This window comes from Rhamphochromis sp. 'chilingali' (assembly GCF_963969265.1).
Source record: "Rhamphochromis sp. 'chilingali' genome assembly, chromosome: 12".
NCBI lineage: Eukaryota > Metazoa > Chordata > Actinopteri > Cichliformes > Cichlidae > Rhamphochromis > Rhamphochromis sp. 'chilingali'.
The window spans coordinates 6,369,588-6,386,774 of record NC_137939.1 but is presented as its reverse complement, the minus strand read 5'-3'; the positions used below and the strand labels follow the sequence as shown (position 1 = coordinate 6,386,774).

At 38.4% G+C, this 17,187-nt stretch overlaps 1 protein-coding gene across 1 annotated transcript in view; it reads left to right on the top strand.

Annotated features, from left to right (window-relative positions):
- The window catches only part of LOC308406957 (tumor necrosis factor receptor superfamily member 1A), a 35,493-nt gene that overhangs the window by 13,165 nt on the left and 5,141 nt on the right, over positions 1-17,187 (top strand). Inside the window, 11 exon segments of the mRNA XM_080898297.1 lie at positions 4,469-4,575; positions 4,579-4,596; positions 11,732-11,828; positions 11,935-12,060; positions 12,745-12,870; positions 13,000-13,039; positions 14,736-14,809; positions 15,294-15,419; positions 15,631-15,777; positions 16,435-16,472; positions 16,690-16,798. Of these exon segments, the coding sequence (XP_080754423.1) occupies positions 4,469-4,575; positions 4,579-4,596; positions 11,732-11,828; positions 11,935-12,060; positions 12,745-12,870; positions 13,000-13,039; positions 14,736-14,809; positions 15,294-15,419; positions 15,631-15,777; positions 16,435-16,472; positions 16,690-16,798 (1,008 nt within the window).

The window sequence follows — 17,187 nt, the reverse complement described above, 5'->3', positions numbered from 1 at the left end:
TGGTGGGAGGAAGTGAAGAAGTGATGTGATCTCTCATCAGTCTTTCAAAACACTTCATCACAATTGAAGTCAGTGCTACTGGACGGTAGTCATTGTGGCAAGCGGGCTGTTGTTTCTTTGGAACAGGGACAATAATGGACCGTTTGAAGCACGTGGGAACCACAGCTTGGGCCAGGGAGAGGTTGAAGATCTCTGTGAACACCGGTGCTAGTTGATCAGCGCAGGCTCTAAGGACCCGGCCAGGGATTGCATCTGGTCCTGCTGCCTTCCTGGTGTTCACCCTCCTGAAGGTGTTCCTCACGGCATGCTCTGTGATGACGAATGCATTTTCTTCACTAGTGCACTCCGAGCGCGCGCAGCCGTTTGTTGTTTTAATTGCTGCGGCGTCGAAGCGAGCATAAAACGTGTTCAGCTCATCAGCCAGTGAAGCATCTGCATTCATCATTGAAGAAGCTGGTCGTTTATAGTCCGTTATAGTCCGCAGTCCTTTCCACAGGCTCCTAGAGTCGCACTGTCGTAGCTGTGACTCTAGTTTTTCCCCGTAGCTCCGCTTTGCCTTTCGGACCGCGCTGCGCACGTTGTAGGACGCAGCCTTGTATAGGTCCATATTACCGCCCTAGCATTATGTTAGGGCTCAAATTGCTTAAAAAAACGTTGCTTTTCAACCTGATTTAGCAGAAAATAAAGAAAACCATGTCTTCTTGAAGATGTGTACCATCTTTTTATTAGTACTGGACATCTTGCTAGCACCTCATGTCATTTAAAAACTATATTTATTCGTATTCTAAATATAAATTCTGAATATATGCCTCTTGAAGGTGTAACTTCACACCTCTTGACAAAAGTGTGGTGCTCGGTTAAACTGTCAAAGAGGTTATAAACAGATTTTTGGAACAATGAAAAGTTGATTGGAGAGAGTGTTAAGTTACCTGAAAGTGATTGCATTTAAAAAATAAAATAAAATTAGGAACTAAATGACAACTATACCCACATATGTTCTTGTGTTTGAATGAACAGTGAAGCACTTTTTGGATTATAGTTGAGGTTTACTGCAGCAGACGAATGCTAACAGCAAAGTAGACTTTTATGTTGGAATAAAAAAGGAAGAGTCAATATAGTAAATGTAATAGATTTCTATAATAAAAAGAGGTTAATGAGAAAGAGGTTGTTTTAAAGCCAATAAGATAGGTAACATGTTCACAGTGTAGCAGCCCTCTTATACTCAACAGTCCCCAACACTACCCCACCACAGATCTAACTGCTTACCTAACTCCACCACTGTTCCTGGTGGGTTGTCACATGATCTGACCTTATTTCCTGCTTTTATTGACACTTCTTTGAAGACACCCCAAGGAACTGAAACCCCGTACCCCCAATCACGATCACACATTCACACAATCAGAGTCTTCCTCAAACTTAAAACCCCAAAGATGAATCTTGCCCTGGTAAGTAATACTTTTTTTTTATAGGTTTGAGCTGGATTGAGAAAAACAGTGTTTTTCTAAATGCAGTTTTCATTTGAATGTTTTTGAATTATTAATTGTTATGGGAACTATTGGAAAGGATTGTGATTGAATAAGCGGATACAAACATTATGTCTTTATGACTGCAAGATAACTTGTTGTATTTATCTGTTAATTGTGACTAATTGTTAAATTTGAGAGTTTGAGTGACTGTAAATCACATTGCTGTCAGTCCTACAGCTAGTTCATCTTCACTGTTTAGGTTTCCATTTTTAGTGTTGTTATTGAAGCTCCAAGTGTAACTGCATATTTTTGTCATTGGTCCTGGACCTAGCAGACAGGTTGTGTTTATTGTTAAATACTTTTTGCTTGAGTTTTAGTTCATGTAGTGTTTTTGGAGCTATGAGTTTCATTTCTAATTGATGTTTGCTATTTGGTTTTGCCATGTTTCTGTTCACAGGTTTTCTTGGTTTGTCACCTTTTGCATTTCAGTGTCTGTTTGTAGTTATTACACGAGTTCCAGTTTATTCTTTCTCTAATAATATGTTCCTTGATGTTCAGTCTTTGTCTCGTTTTCCTTTGTGTTAAGTTTACCGTTGTGCCAGAGTTTTGATTCATTGATTCATCTTTTGTTTGCTTATTTCAAATTTTAGATTTTACCTGGTGCGTTTGTGCTGAAAATATACAATAATCTGTCACAATAATTAGAAGATAGTAATGCAGGAAGAACCTCTAACAGTACAACTGCAAGTCATATTTCAGAGACGTAAATAATCTGTATCTAATGTAAAAAGTTAGCAGAAGGATTACCTGTGTTTTATATGTTATTATTGGGCAGCCAACATCCATAAATATAAGTGTTCAGGTTTAGGAAGAGGAGGATGAAGAAAAGTAAAACTGGAAGAATATTCCAGTAAGCTGGTATCACTGGGCTCTCAGACCTGTCATCTCCTATCACTCAACAGTGCAGCCCATATCACAAGGGTTTTTAAAAAAAATCTATATTGTTTGTATGATCAGTTTTCCTCTCCTGAATTCTTCTCTCTCACCTGTGTCTGAAAATATTTGACCTTTGTGATGGACTTCTGTAGAGAGAATAGCATTGTTTTACTTTAGACAAGGGTTTGTGTTCCCTGGTATGTATTTGCATAGATTTTAGCTTTCTTAATCTCTTGAGGCCTCACAGCACAGCTACCAGATATTCACCTACTGTGAAAGTGTACAGATATTAGAGTAATGTTTGTATGTGCTTCAGTGTGCATAATAAGCACATATGTAGGACTGCTTTTTTCCACTTGTGTAATATTTTTGAAATTAGAAACTCAGAGTGATGCTGAAAAACTGGTTCGTGCATCTATTACTTCTAGGCTGGACTACTGTAATTCATTATTATCAGGATGTCCTAAAAACTCCCTGTGTTGTGTGTTTCTTGGACGTTATTGGTAAAGTTCAGAAGATATGTTAAACTTTGATTGTCAGTGGAAAGTCTAGAATTTTATAGAATATGTTTCCCATATTTTCAGTCTCCCTAAAAAGTTATTGAAATTAAAAAACAAGTTTTTCCTCTCCAGTTTCTTGGCAAGAGTCAATCATTATTACTCTTTCTGTCTTTTTGTTTCAGCTTTTGTGACCAAATGTTCCCACTGATACTTGCACTGATTTCCTGTGGATTTCACACTGAGAGGATCGAACAAACTGATGGTTCATGTTACAATTTGTGCCCAGCTGGTAAGATATAATGAGGAACATTATTGCCAATAATTGGCCTTCGTGAAGTTATTGTGGAAATATCACATTAACTCGTTACCTTTCTCCTTCTCTCTGTCTTTCTCAGGATATCATAACGTTGGTGATTGTGATGATCAAGTTAAAAAGTAAAAATGCAAGAAATGTGAGCATGGCACATTCACATAGGTAGAAAACATCATAGAGAAATGTCGTAGGTGTGACTCATAGTTGTAAGTATCCTGCTCATTTTCAGTTTGCTGCTACACATACTGTCAGCTTGTGTGATAAAGTTTAAGGTGTTTTCAAGTTAAATTGGACTGAAATATGACAGACAGGTATTTTCTGGTTATTTCAATATATAAAATATCTTCATAGGAAAAGCACAGAGAGAAATATCTCAGGTGTAGCGTCTGTGAGTGTAAGGATCCTACTCATCTTCCATTAACTGTGATGTGTGCTGTCAGTATGTGTGATAAAGCTGAAGGGGGATCAAATTTAAATTTGACCAAAATGATCTCTTTTCATGATGAGTATATTATGACGGCCTTAATATTGTATCTTACAAATAATCCGAAGAGTATCATTTTGAGAGGATGCTAACTGAGACTCTTGACCACATGAATATTGGCACAGCATTTAGAAATGACCTTTTTTGCCACTAAAACTAAAACTAATGAAAAGACACTGACTGAGAAAACAACATGTAGTCCTGTGGCCTTGTCAGAGCTGTGTATTCCAGTTATTTGGACTAAGAAAGTCTTCTGTTTATTAAGTGTAGTATTTTTATTTTGTCTGTTCTTGAGTAACTGTAAATCGTATTGCTGTTATTACAACAGCTAGTGTACATCCACACTGTTATCTTCTTCATTTTTAGTGTTAATATGAAGCCTCCTATGTAACTGCATTTGGCAGGTAAATGTTAAGGCTGCAGTGTTTAAAGGTGACAGCAGACACATGGAGGTAACTGAGGCAAAGAAGGCTTTTTAATTATTGGGATCCTCTGTCATAGTCTCACTGCTCTAAAAACAACAATTTCTACAGTCATTTGAAAGAATTTTCACAGGACTCTACAGTCATAAAAACACAAAATAAACCTTTGTCAGTATTATGGGAGAATTTTGCCCCACTTTTATTAACAGTGCCTGCTCAGTTTGCTCTGTATTTGCAGGCATTTGTTTATGGACTGAGAGGACAGAACAAACTAATGGTTCACGTTACAAATTGTGCACACCTGAAGTAAAACACTAACTTTCCTCTTTTCTCTCTCTCTGTCCCAGGTTGTCATAAAGATGGTACCTGTGACGAGCCAATTGAAACGTACAGATTCAAAAGATGGGGCAAAAGATGGCACCTACATGGAAATGAAAAACCCTACGGGGAAATGTAAAGTGTGAGTCATGTGTTTGTAAGTATCCTGCTTCCAGTGAATAGACGCATGTGGTAGTGTGAGAAAATGTAAGAGGATCTGGAGTTAAATCTGACTACACACATAGTATAATATGCTCTTTTGTTCCTGCAACCTTTCACAATGATATTTTGGTGATCTCATTCAACCGTTTTTTGAAGTCAGAACTCTTGAATGAAATCTGTTGAGTCTGGGAAATCTTGTCAGACTTGTGTTTCATTATGAACAGGCAGAGTATTGGGCTAGAGACTTTGCGGTGTAATTATATCATTTAGAAAATACCCAAAATGTCCAATGAACTAATGTTCATATGCTGGCTTACATAATGCAGTAACTCTGTCACTTAAAATAAATAAATAAATAAATGATTAAAGTGGGGCAAAAAAGTATTTAGTCAGCCACCGATTGTGCAAGTTCCCCCACTTAAAATGATGACAGAGGTCAGTAATTTGCACCAGAGGTACACTTCAACTGTGAGAGACAGAATGTGAAAAAAAAAATCCATGAATTCACATGGTAGGATTTGTAAAGAATTTATTCGTAAATCAGGGTGGAAAATAAGTATTTGGTCACCTCAAACAAGGAAAATCTCTGGCTCTCACAGGCCTGTAACGTCTTCTGTAAGAAGCTTTTCTGTCCCCCACTCGTTACCTGTATGAATGGCACCTGTTTGAACTCATCATCTGTATAAAAGACACCTGTCCACAGCCTCAAACAGTCAGACTCCAAACTCCGCCATGGCCAAGACCAAAGAGCTTTCGAAGGACACCAGGAAAAGTATTGTAGACCTGCACCAGACTGGGAAGAGTGAATCTACAATAGGCAAGCAGCTTAGTGTGAAAAAATCAACTGTGGGAGCAATCATCAGAAAATGGAAGACATACAAGACCACTGATAATCTCCCTCGATCTGGGGCTCCACGCAAGATCTCATCCCGTGGGGTCAAAATGATCATGAGAACGGTGAGCAAAGATCCCAGAACCACACGGGGGGACCTGGTGAATGACCTGCAGAGAGCTGGGACCAAAGTAACAAAGGTCACCATCAGTAACACACTACAACGGCAGGGAATCAAATCCCGCAGTGCCAGACGTGTTCCGCTGCTGAAGCCAGTGCATGTCCAGGCCCGTCTGAAGTTTGCCAGAGAGCACATGGATGATACAGCAGAGGATTGGGAGAATGTCATGTGGTCAGATGAAACCAAAGTAGAACTTTTTGGTATAAACTCAACTCGTCGTGTTTGGAGGAAGAAGAATACTGAGTTGCATCCCAAGAACACCATACCTACTGTGAAGCATGGGGGTGGAAACATCATGCTATGGGGCTGTTTTTCTGCCAAGGGGACAGGACGACTGATCCGTGTTAAGGACAGAATGAATGGGGCCATGTATCGTGAGATTTTGAGCCAAAACCTCCTTCCATCAGTGAGAACTCTGAAGAAGAAACGAGGCTGGGTCTTCCAACATGACAATGATCCAAAACACACCGCCCGGGCAACAAAGGAGTGGCTTCGTAAGAAGCATTTGAAAGTCCTGGAGTGGCCTAGCCAGTCTCCAAACCTCAACCCCATAGAAAATCTGTGGCGGGAGTTGAAAGTCCGTGTTGCTCGGCGACAGCCCCAAAACATCACTGCTCTCGAGAAGATCTGCATGGAGGAATGGGCCAAAATACCAGCTACTGTGTGTGCAAACCTGGTAAAGACCTATAGTAAACGTTTGACCTCTGTTATTGCCAACAAAGGTTATGTTACAAAGTATTGAGTTGTATTTTTGTTATTGACCAAATACTTATTTTCCACCCTGATTTACGAATAAATTCTTTACAAATCCTACCATGTGGATTCATGGATTTTTTTTTTTCACATTCTGTCTCTCACAGTTGAAGTGTACCTCTGGTGCAAATTACTGACCTCTGTCATCATTTTAGGTGGGGGAACTTGCACAATCGGTGGCTGACTAAATACTTTTTTGCCCCACTGTATATGAATTCAGCCACCTTCATTTTCCTTTCAGAGAATGCTCACTAAAGAAAGAATTGCCAGCAATGCCAAAGGTAGAAGACGGTACAGGCAAAGTTTTATGACTTCAAAGGGTTTGCATGAACTAGAAAAACACTTTTAATTGCTTTTAAATTCTGATCTAAATATATTTGTGGTTGAGTCGAGCATTTCATGTTTTCTTTAGGCTTTTTAGTCAAAATGGAGGAAACACGTTTGCAAATTTAACCTCCATGCACATCTCTTGTGCACTCACTGCTCCTGTGGTTTGACTGTGGGCATGATTAACCGTGGTGATGAGCAGTGCCAAATGTGTCTAATAATACGAAGGTTATGGGTTACCTGGCTAACTCACAAACCGCATGCGAAATGCTAGTTTCACACATTGTTCTTAAAGAGTAAACAGGCTCCCCGGATCTTCTGCTTCCTCTGCATCTCGGAGGACGCTCCATTCTAGGAGCAGTAACCATTCGAGTCTTCATATCAGGGCTTTGCTATCTCTTAACACCTTTTGAGATATGCCATCAGCTTCCTGTGTTGACACTACCAGTCTCTTTCCTTATTTATAGGACAGCATATCAGATTGAACCAGATTGAACCAGAATGCAGGAGGAAATGTGCTAACGCATCATTTACATATCTATCCACAGCTGTACAGTTTCTCTTAAAGCATGGCCAAATCTTTATCTAAGTTACAATTACAAAACATCATTTATTTTATGGATTAACAAAAAAAAAACCCAACCCATTGCATTGTTCTTCTCTATAGTGAATATGTTATTCAGACATTAACAGTACTTGTTGCTGCCATCACTGGGGAGAACTTGGAGAGTGTCTAAGTGGGATTTCTGACATTTGGTACAAAGCAGGTAAGATGAAAGAAAATGGATCTTAATCATTCAAATATAAATTGTACAATGAAGGATACTTAAAAAACATTGTGATGCTGAGGATTAACTTTAAGAGCCTTTTAGCACCACACATCCCAAGATTGTTGCTGAGCTAAAGCCGATCTTTATGAAAGAAGGATCCAAATTCAGAGTGCAGATCTGACCTGGAAATGATTAAAATGTCCTGCTGGCAAAGAATATTATCAACCAGCATCTTGAATGATAAATCAGTGTGTTCAATAAATACAGAAAAGAGTAAAATGTAGTCAGATCGCATTATTACACAATGTTTGCTGGCTTTCTCTTTCTGTTACTGGTCCAACAAGTCTCTCGACTAGGTTGACAACACCTAGGCATCCATCCGTCTATCCATGTACCTGTGGGTTTGTGCAGTACATGGATAGGCGGATGGATGCTCCAACTGTAGCTCCAGCTTCAACATCAAAAGCTTTGATGAATGCTTCAGATCTTCAGATTAATCGAGTTTCGTATGACTATTAGTGAGTTAAAAACCACTGGACGTTATTACTGCTCATGTAGTCTTTTTTAACTCCCACCTCAGCGCTTTATGACTCATTAGATCAAATGTATTGACACATTATAAAAGAGATGGATATTTTTGGATATTTTTGTAAGTCTCAAATTTCCCCCTTTTTGAATGTAGCATCCTTACATCAGTGTGTCTTTGTGTCTACAGCAGGAAGCCAAATGCCTGATGCACTGATAGTTCCTGGATTTATTTTGGAAAGCATTATTTTATTTATTGCATATTGCATTGCTCTTTCTCAAACTTGAAAAAGGCTTGGCTGTGTTTTTTGATTTACACTGAAGTCTTAGTCAGCACTCCATGCCATATGAACAATGTTGTCATGATACGTTGTGTGGCAGGCAGGGGAAGGACCCAAGATGCAGATTCACAGACACGGGGATAAACTCAAAAAACACAGCTTTATTGCTGGCCACGGGAAGCAATACAAAATAAACTAAAACTGGGAAAACTAAAGCATGAACTGTACAAGGAACCGAACCACGGGGAGACTTACACACAACATGAGGGAGAACGCGACGCCGAACAGAGGGAGACTCAGACAGAAATACACAGAGGGTAAACGAGGAAAGTGGGCACACACGGGGAACACAGGTGACACTGATAATCATAACGAGACAGGGCGGGGTGAACTGAACATGACATGTACAGGCACAGAGGTTCAGACAGGAGGAGAGAGAGCACGGGGAAAACACAGACATAACGGGCTGGGGAAACATGAAACAACCACAAAGGGAGACGAGGGCTCATAAATACATAGAGGGCACACAGGGGGGAGAGAGAGCACGGGGAGAACTTAGACATAATGGGCAGGGGACACATGGAATAAAACATAAGGAGAGACGAGGGCTCACAGATACACAGAGGGGCACACAGGGGGTAAAAGCCATGAAGGGAAAACACTTAGGGAACAACACAACAGGGCAACTCAGAAAACATGGCCTAAATAAGGAACAAAATACAAACATACAAGGAACTAAGAATACTGGGCCCACATGGCCCAGGACCATGACAAATGTATTCCTTTGGATTATAAATTCTATTTTTAAACCTGTATACTTCTTTTTTGGTGTATTTTTTCAGTCCTTTACATAAGTGTGGCGTTCAGTTAAATTGTCAAAACACACGCTGAACAGAATTTGTGAACCAATAAAATGTGACTGGTGTAGATTTATATGTCGGATTAAAAGAGGAAGAGTCAATATTCTCTCCTCTGATATGATAAACAACTGAGTTAACCACATTTGTTTGATTCTCATTGTGGTCCCATCCTTCTTTTTTCTCTCTTCTTTTGAAGTTTGAATGAAAAGTAGGTTGCTTTAGAGCCGGTAACATGGCCAACACCTTCACGGTGTACAACACCTCCTCTTACATGCCCCACTCCGCACCACCATCAGATCTAACCACACTGTCCAGCTTGTGAAATATCCCCATGTATGTCACCAGGGCTTTTGTCTGAACCACATCATTATCACTGAGATTCAGCGGAATTACACTGTCACTATGTGCGTATGCGTGTGTCTGTAAGGGGTGGGTGGTTACATCTGACTTTGTTTCCTGTTTCTCGCAACACTTCTCTGAACACTCCAAAGAACTGAAAGCCCTGACCCACAAACACACTCACACACACACTCGCACAAACAAAGCCTTCCTAAAACCGTTAATTTGAGTCAGCTTTAAAGGAAATCTACACCTCAGCTCAGTCAGAGTGCCTCGTCCTGCTGCTGAAAACGACATTGTTTTGCTTTCAAATGAGTGAATTTCAGCATAAGTTGGTTGTTTAACTTCCACACTGCCTGCTCTCCCAAAATGAACTTTGTCTTGGTAAGTAATTCTGTTCATAGGTTTGATCTGGATCATCTGCGTGTTTAATTTCAAGGGTGCTTTAATGCAGTTTCCTCTGAGTGGATTTTCATTATTCATTGTGATGGGAACTATCGGAAAAGATTATGTTTGGATTAGAGGAAGCAAACGTTATGTCTTAATGACTGCAAGATAAATATTTATGATTATTTGTAATATTTTCCTGCGTATATTCTTGAGTGGCCGTAAATCTCATTGCTGCCATGACTACAGCTAGTGTACATCCTCACTGTTGTGGCTTCTGTTTTTATTGTTTGCAATAAGAGCTCCATATGTAGCGTGTGTACGTTAGTTGCTGCAAAATCGTTAAGGCTGTAGTGACATGTAGTTGTATGTGGATGAATGAAGGGAAGACGTTCTGTAGATTACTGGGATTATCTTTTGTGGTCTTGCAGCTCTGGGTGCAGTGAGACCGTGACGTTTAATAACTTGATACTTTTACATGAGCTGTATCTAATGATTATTTACTTTCTCTTTTTGCATTATTCACATTTACCCACCTTAAAGATCGCAAGGTTCTTGTCATAATAAATAAATAAATAAATAAATAATAAATGTAAAGACAACGGCCAATAGGTTTCTTAAGGTTTACCTTTGAGAGACTGAAATCACTCAATTGAAAATAGACAATAACTCACAACAATGAGAGGAGAGTCACAGATGAAGAACTTTTAACAATACTGCAAGCTATATTTCAGGGATCTAAATAATCACAGATGTAGGGGAAAAGTTAGCAGAAGGATTCCCTTTGTTTTATGTGTTATCATTGGGCAGCCAGCATCCATAAATATAAGTGTTTTGGGGTTTAGGAAAAGGAAGATGAAGAAGCCCACAGTGTGTAAAACTGGAAGAATAGTCCGGTAAGCTGGTAGCACTGGGCTCCCTGACCTGTCATTTCCTATCGCTCAACAGTTTTCCAACTTATCTCTTTTCTGTGGGGCCAAATCTGTGGGGCAGGGTTGTATTATATTATTTATATGATGATTTCCTCTTCTGAACTTTTCTCACTCACCTACGAGTCAGAAATATTTGACCTTTGTGTCGGACGTTTGTAGAGAGAATATTTTTTTTCACTCAGTGGTGTGTGTGTGTGTGTATATATATATATATATATATATATATATATATATATATATATATATATATATATATATATATATATATATATATATAGAGAGAGAGAGAGAGAGAGAGAGAGAGAGAGAGAGAGAGAGATTTTAACATGCAGTACAGCTACAGCTGCCTGGATATTCACCTACTGCAGACGTGTGCGAACATTACTTATACATTTAACAGTAGTGTTATTAATCAATCAGGTTCATATCTCATCAGTATGTATTGGGGAAGTTTTGAAAATGAGGATGTTTTTGGACTGAGGTTTGCAATATGCGTCATGTATGTGAGAACTCTGATGGTCAAGAAGAGTCTTAGTTCATTGGCTCTGGGTGGAGGATGGTCCAAATACTCTGACATGTTTTCCGTTCTGTCTTCAAAATGGACCAAGTCTCCACTGATCTGCTTGGCATATTTTTTTCTGTCATTCTGCTTTGGTAGAACAACAACTGTCTGCTGCACGATGTGCATGCTAGAGTTCAGAAAATGTGTTGAACCTTTAATGGCAGTGGAACATTTACATTTTCAATGAACATGTTCCTCTTTGATGATATATGCAAATTAAAAAGTTTTTCCTCTCCAGTGACTTGATGAGAGTCAATTATTTTTACTCTTTCTGTCATTTTGTTTCAGCTTTTGTGATGAAATGTCAATCCTGCTCACACACAAGCACCTTAACCCTCATTTAACACCTCAGATCTTCAGACCTCATTTTTTTTGTTTCAGGTCTTCCCACTGATGCTTGCACTGACTTCCTGTGGACAGAGTCAAACTGAGGGGATCGAACAAACTAATGATTCGTGCTACAATTTATGCCCAGCTGGTAAGATATACATAGGATTATTATTGACAATTATTGTCCTTCGTGAAGTCATTGTGGAAATATCACATTAACTCGTTACCTTTCTCTTTCTCTCTGTCTTCCCCAGGATATCATAAAGTTGGTGATTGTGATGATCAAGTTAAAAAGTACAAATGCAAGAAATGTGAGCATGGCACATTCACGGAGGTAGAAAACTTCGTAGAGAAATGTCTTCGGTGTGACTCATGTAATCGTAAGTATCCTGCTCATTTTCAGTTTGCTGCTACACATACTGTCAGCTTGTGTGATAAAGTTTAAGGAGCGTTCAAGTACAAATTAGACTAGAATAAAGCAGATGGATATTTTCTGGTTATTTCAATATATAAAACATGTGAAGATGGCACCTTCACTGGAAAACCACAGAGAGAAATGTGGACTAAAATAAAACAGTAGACTGGTGTTTTCTGTTTATTTGGTCATATAAAAGACAATGCTATTCTTCGCTGCATGTAAGATCTCTTTTAATGATGAGCAAATTATAATGATCTAATATTTCTGTTAAACCAGTTTGATGCAGTGGAATGAAATAAATATTTAGTGTGGGAAATCCTAATATAATAGTAACTGTATGTCACTAATAACATCAGTGCCAGTTTGAGTATTCACTTTACATGGAGACTTGCACTGTAACAACAACACGTGAATTTGTGTGCGTACCAGTTTGAGCGTGCCGTTAACATATTGATTCCTTCTGTTTACATTTCAACTGAGTTTCACATAAAATATTGAAGCAGAACTTGGAAAAATCATTTCATGTGCTAATTGATGAAAAGAATGTGACAGTAGAAAACAACATGTGGTCCCATGGCCTTATCGGGACTGCGTTTTTCAGTTATTTGGACTGAGATGGAAACACTGTATTTTGCTTTTCCCCCAGATGATGAGGTGGTAATAGAGCCCTGCACCTTTAACAGGAGCACAGTGTGTGGCTGCATGGAGGGATACTACAATTCAGGATCTTATCCACGGCAATGTTCAATATGTTCCTGCCCGCACTGCCCACGTAAGTAACCTCAAAGGATTTTAAAGCATTAGACTGATATTCACTGCAGCCAAACGGATTCATTTTCTAATATAATAACAATCTCACTTTAAATTCCTACATTCACAGTTACTCTTATGTTCCTTTCAGGGAATGCTGACTACTACACGAAGTGCCCACACCCCCGGAGGTAGAAGACTTTACAATGTAACAGAAAATAAACAAAAAAACATAGACAGTGTGCTTAAATTTTGTTCGCGACAGACTGACAAGAACACAGAACTGCAAATGAAAGCGCCAATGATATAAAATACATATACTTACTGTGGTGATAGCTTACGCTGTATTGTATGTGAATACAGTCTACAGGTATGCACCAAAATTGCAGTGTTTGTTCAGTGATGTTTGTTCATTTAATGTGTATCAACTTCTGGTGACGTTTAGAGGGCCACTAACTTACTCTAGATAAATGGCAACTATTTGTCAGTGCTAACTAAAATGTGATCTACAATATGTTTGTGGTTGAGTTAAACATGGCCTGATTTCAGCAGGGGACGTGTTGTCTTTTTGTTAGAATGGAGGAAACATGGTTACAAATTTCTCTCCCCCTCCCATATTTCCTGTGGTTTGACTGAGGCCTTGACTACCTGTGCTAAATAACATGCCTGCAGATGACAAAAGTCCTGATAATAGGCAGGTTAGAGTTGCTTTTCAAGCACTGTTTTCCAGTTTTACACATTTGTATTAAAGAATAGACAGATCCCCTGGACATCCACCTTTACATTTCTATAACCATTTCTTCTGATCACTGTACCATAATGTCTTTTTTAAGGATACAAATTGAGTCACAAGATGTCTCTTATTATGTGGGACCGTCCTTTGTCCCCGATGTCCCACATATTGATTGACTCTGCAGGATTTGCATTTGCACTGAGTGAAAGTGCAAGTGCAAAGGATTTGCAAAAGTCTGGCTTTCACTAAGCTTGTGTGAAAAACGGAGGAAAGGCTTTTTAATATTTTTCAATTTCTAATGCTACTCCCATCAGGGAAAGACACCACCAAAAAGTCACAAGGCATCTGACTTTTAGTGGAAAAGACTGAAACAACCACAAAGAAAATAAAGGGAAGTTTATTTCACTTTGCGTTTTTGCCTCTTTGGATATAATTATGCTTCAGGTTCGTACTAGGAAAAATATAGCATGAAGTGACAATTAGCTGACAATGATAGAATTGTCAGCTAAAAAAAACCACTCAAAAATCAACGTTCATCCCTACTACTGAAATGCAAACAGACAGAACAAATAACATAAAGAGAAATATGGGATCATATAAGGAGTACATGATAAGAACATAGCTTCGTCTTCCCTTTATTCTTACATTTACTTGTAAACGTTGGAAAAGTTACTTTTAAATGTCATTAATTTGGCCTCTACATAATAAACTAAAATCTGGTAACCTGTTATTGGTAATGAAAATTTCTGACTACCTCAAAACATTGCTAACATGTCCCCACGGAGTCACACACAAAAATTATTGCTTTCCTCAAACTGGGGTCTGATCATCCTAGTTGCAAAATGTTTGAATGTTTTTCCAATGCTGCTAGAAAACGTCAACCTTCAATGGAAAAATCTTTGATTAGTTTTTTTTAGTCTCTCTATAAGTCACTGCAAGCAAGCACACAGAGGAGAACTTAAACTAACAGACTGACTTTTGCAGATATATTCATTTGAATTATGCAGTCTGAATCTGGACCTCAGATTAATGTTGGAATGCATTTTTACACACGACAGGAGAAATAACTGCCTGTGTTGGTGCTTCATTAGCTTTTAATGTCAGGATAAATATGTGTTGTCAGATGATTTCTATACTGTTTTTTTATGTTATAGGCCAACGAATACTGCAGCTTCGACAAATCCATCTACAACTCCAGTTGTGTCTCCAACCACAGTGGCAAACAAAAGTAAGTGAATCTTTAATTATGTATGTCATTTTGTCTGACTGACTTCTTCTGAAGGTTAGGAGAGCCAGCAAAAACAATGAGCCCTAAGCATTCAAGTAGATCTTTAGGAAAAGGAGATTTGAAAACAAGATGTGATACTTTGGGTTTGCTTTTCAAGCTTTTTGGTCCACACATCCCCAAAAATATTGCTGAGATAAAGCAGCTCTATTTAGAAGAATGGAAAAAATTCCTCCTGACCGTACTTCAGATTTGATCTGCAACTACTTAAAAAACACAACTGAGGCTCTCGGAGCCAGATTACTAAATGCACCAGCACCAAGAATAATAAATAATAAAGTTTAAAATTTTATTTTTCTTAAAGTATGTTAATGCAAACGCATTGTGTTGTCTATCCATGTATACCAGAAGATTACATCACATTATATAACCCACTAATGTTGAGAAGTAATTCCAAACTTGCTTCTTTTTTTTAATCGTACGACAGGATTGATGTCTGCAACTGTTACACCAGCCTCAACTTCAACTCCCTTTCCAAACAAAGCTCTTGTTTCAACATCCAAGGCTTTCACGAATCCATCAGATCCTTATATAACAGAAATTCCACGTAACCGTTAGTGCTCATTTTATATTTTGACAACACATTTGATACATTAACTTACTGCCCTTGGTTTTGTAGTTTAGTTTTATAATGTATCACACTTGCTAAGGACATTTTATCAGGTTTAGCAGCCTCTGATTGTTATCCAATTTACATGGAGGATAAAGACATAATATGCTTACGTCAGAACTTATTGATGTGGAGTGTGTCTTTGTGTCCACAGCGGGGAATGCAGGAATTTTTCTTGCGATTCTCGTGATTAGCTTTGTGTTGCTCTCATGGTTCCTGCTGATCTGCACCATGAAGATATTCAAACACAAAGACAGTTTTTGCTGGAGGAGGAGGAAAGAGGCTGAAGTCTCCAAGAACGGTAATCTGCAGTAAATAAATCCAACAAAGTACCTGTGCGTTGTATTTAAGTACACATTTGAAGTGTTTGCATTTCATATGAGATTTGTGTAACTTTATCTTCTTTAAAACGTAATGGCACAAATTTGACCCTTAAGGTTAAATGTTACTTTTGTTACTTTTGTCAGTCCTTTTTTTCTATTGCCTAATTGTATTTTGTTCAGTGCAGGGTTTTACTATTTTTCAAGTGCTTTGAATTGAACAATCACTTTTATTCATCAGAGTATTTCTACAACTACCACTGAGCATTAATATACAGTACACAGAGTAAACAGTACAGGCACTTAGCGGTTCGGTAGATATTGACTGGGGACATTCATGTAGTTTTCATATGGCTAATATCAAAGTTATGTAAAGTACTACATGTAAAGTACTAATATGTAAAGTACTACACTTTACATTACTTGACCTCTGGGAAGTTAAGATACTATGACACATCGCAACCAAGGACAAATTTTCTCATGTTACTCCTCACAATGTGAAATGTACTGTCCAGTTGTGCATTAAATAGAAGAATATCCATATTTTGTTCTGTTTTAAAAATGTGCCTTAGTGACTGAACATGTCTTGACTAACAGACAGGAAACTCAATGATAATATCTCCTTTCCTTTTTAACAGAACAACCCAGTCATCAAGGCAGTAACCCGACCACACTGGTTTGTGCTCAGTTTCATGCACTTCGTTTTCTTTAAAGATAGCAATCTAGGCAGGAACACTTACTGTAGGTGCACAGTGAGAATTTCTTGTACATAGTTCATCAAGATAATTAGCTCATTAGCTTATAATTAGCACACAAGAAAGGCAGAAAGTTTTGGTCATCCCTGTCATGCACTTCAAAGTTTGTACTCATGCTGTCTTGTTTGTTCTTTCAAGACGCTTACATTCTCTGAGGAAACTCCCATGTTGACTCTCAATCAGAGTCCAGCCATGTCAGAACATCCAACCCACATCAACACTCTCGTGCCAGTCAATGGCCAGATAGGTAAGACTATCTGAGTATTTGATCTCTTGCTAACATGCACGACATGCAAAATACTGGACTTTGTTAATTATGTGTTGATGATTTCTAATTAAAAAAACAAAACAAAAACACCCCCTGCAGAATTCTCGGAAAAGTTTATTTTAGTCTCAAAAGTCATTTCCTCATTCCCAATGTAAGGAGTGATTAAAATATTCCTTACTTTTAATAGGAGTTCAGTGAAGAAGGATAAAAAACCTCAAATTCGAGAACAGCCAACAATCAAACAGTCTGCATTTCTTTTTCTGTCATTCGGTATTAAATATTCACAGACGAAATCCTTCTCTGCCCTTCAGCACAGGCTTCCATTGTATTGCACTTTAGGGTAAATGTAACCATTTATGGTTTAAGAC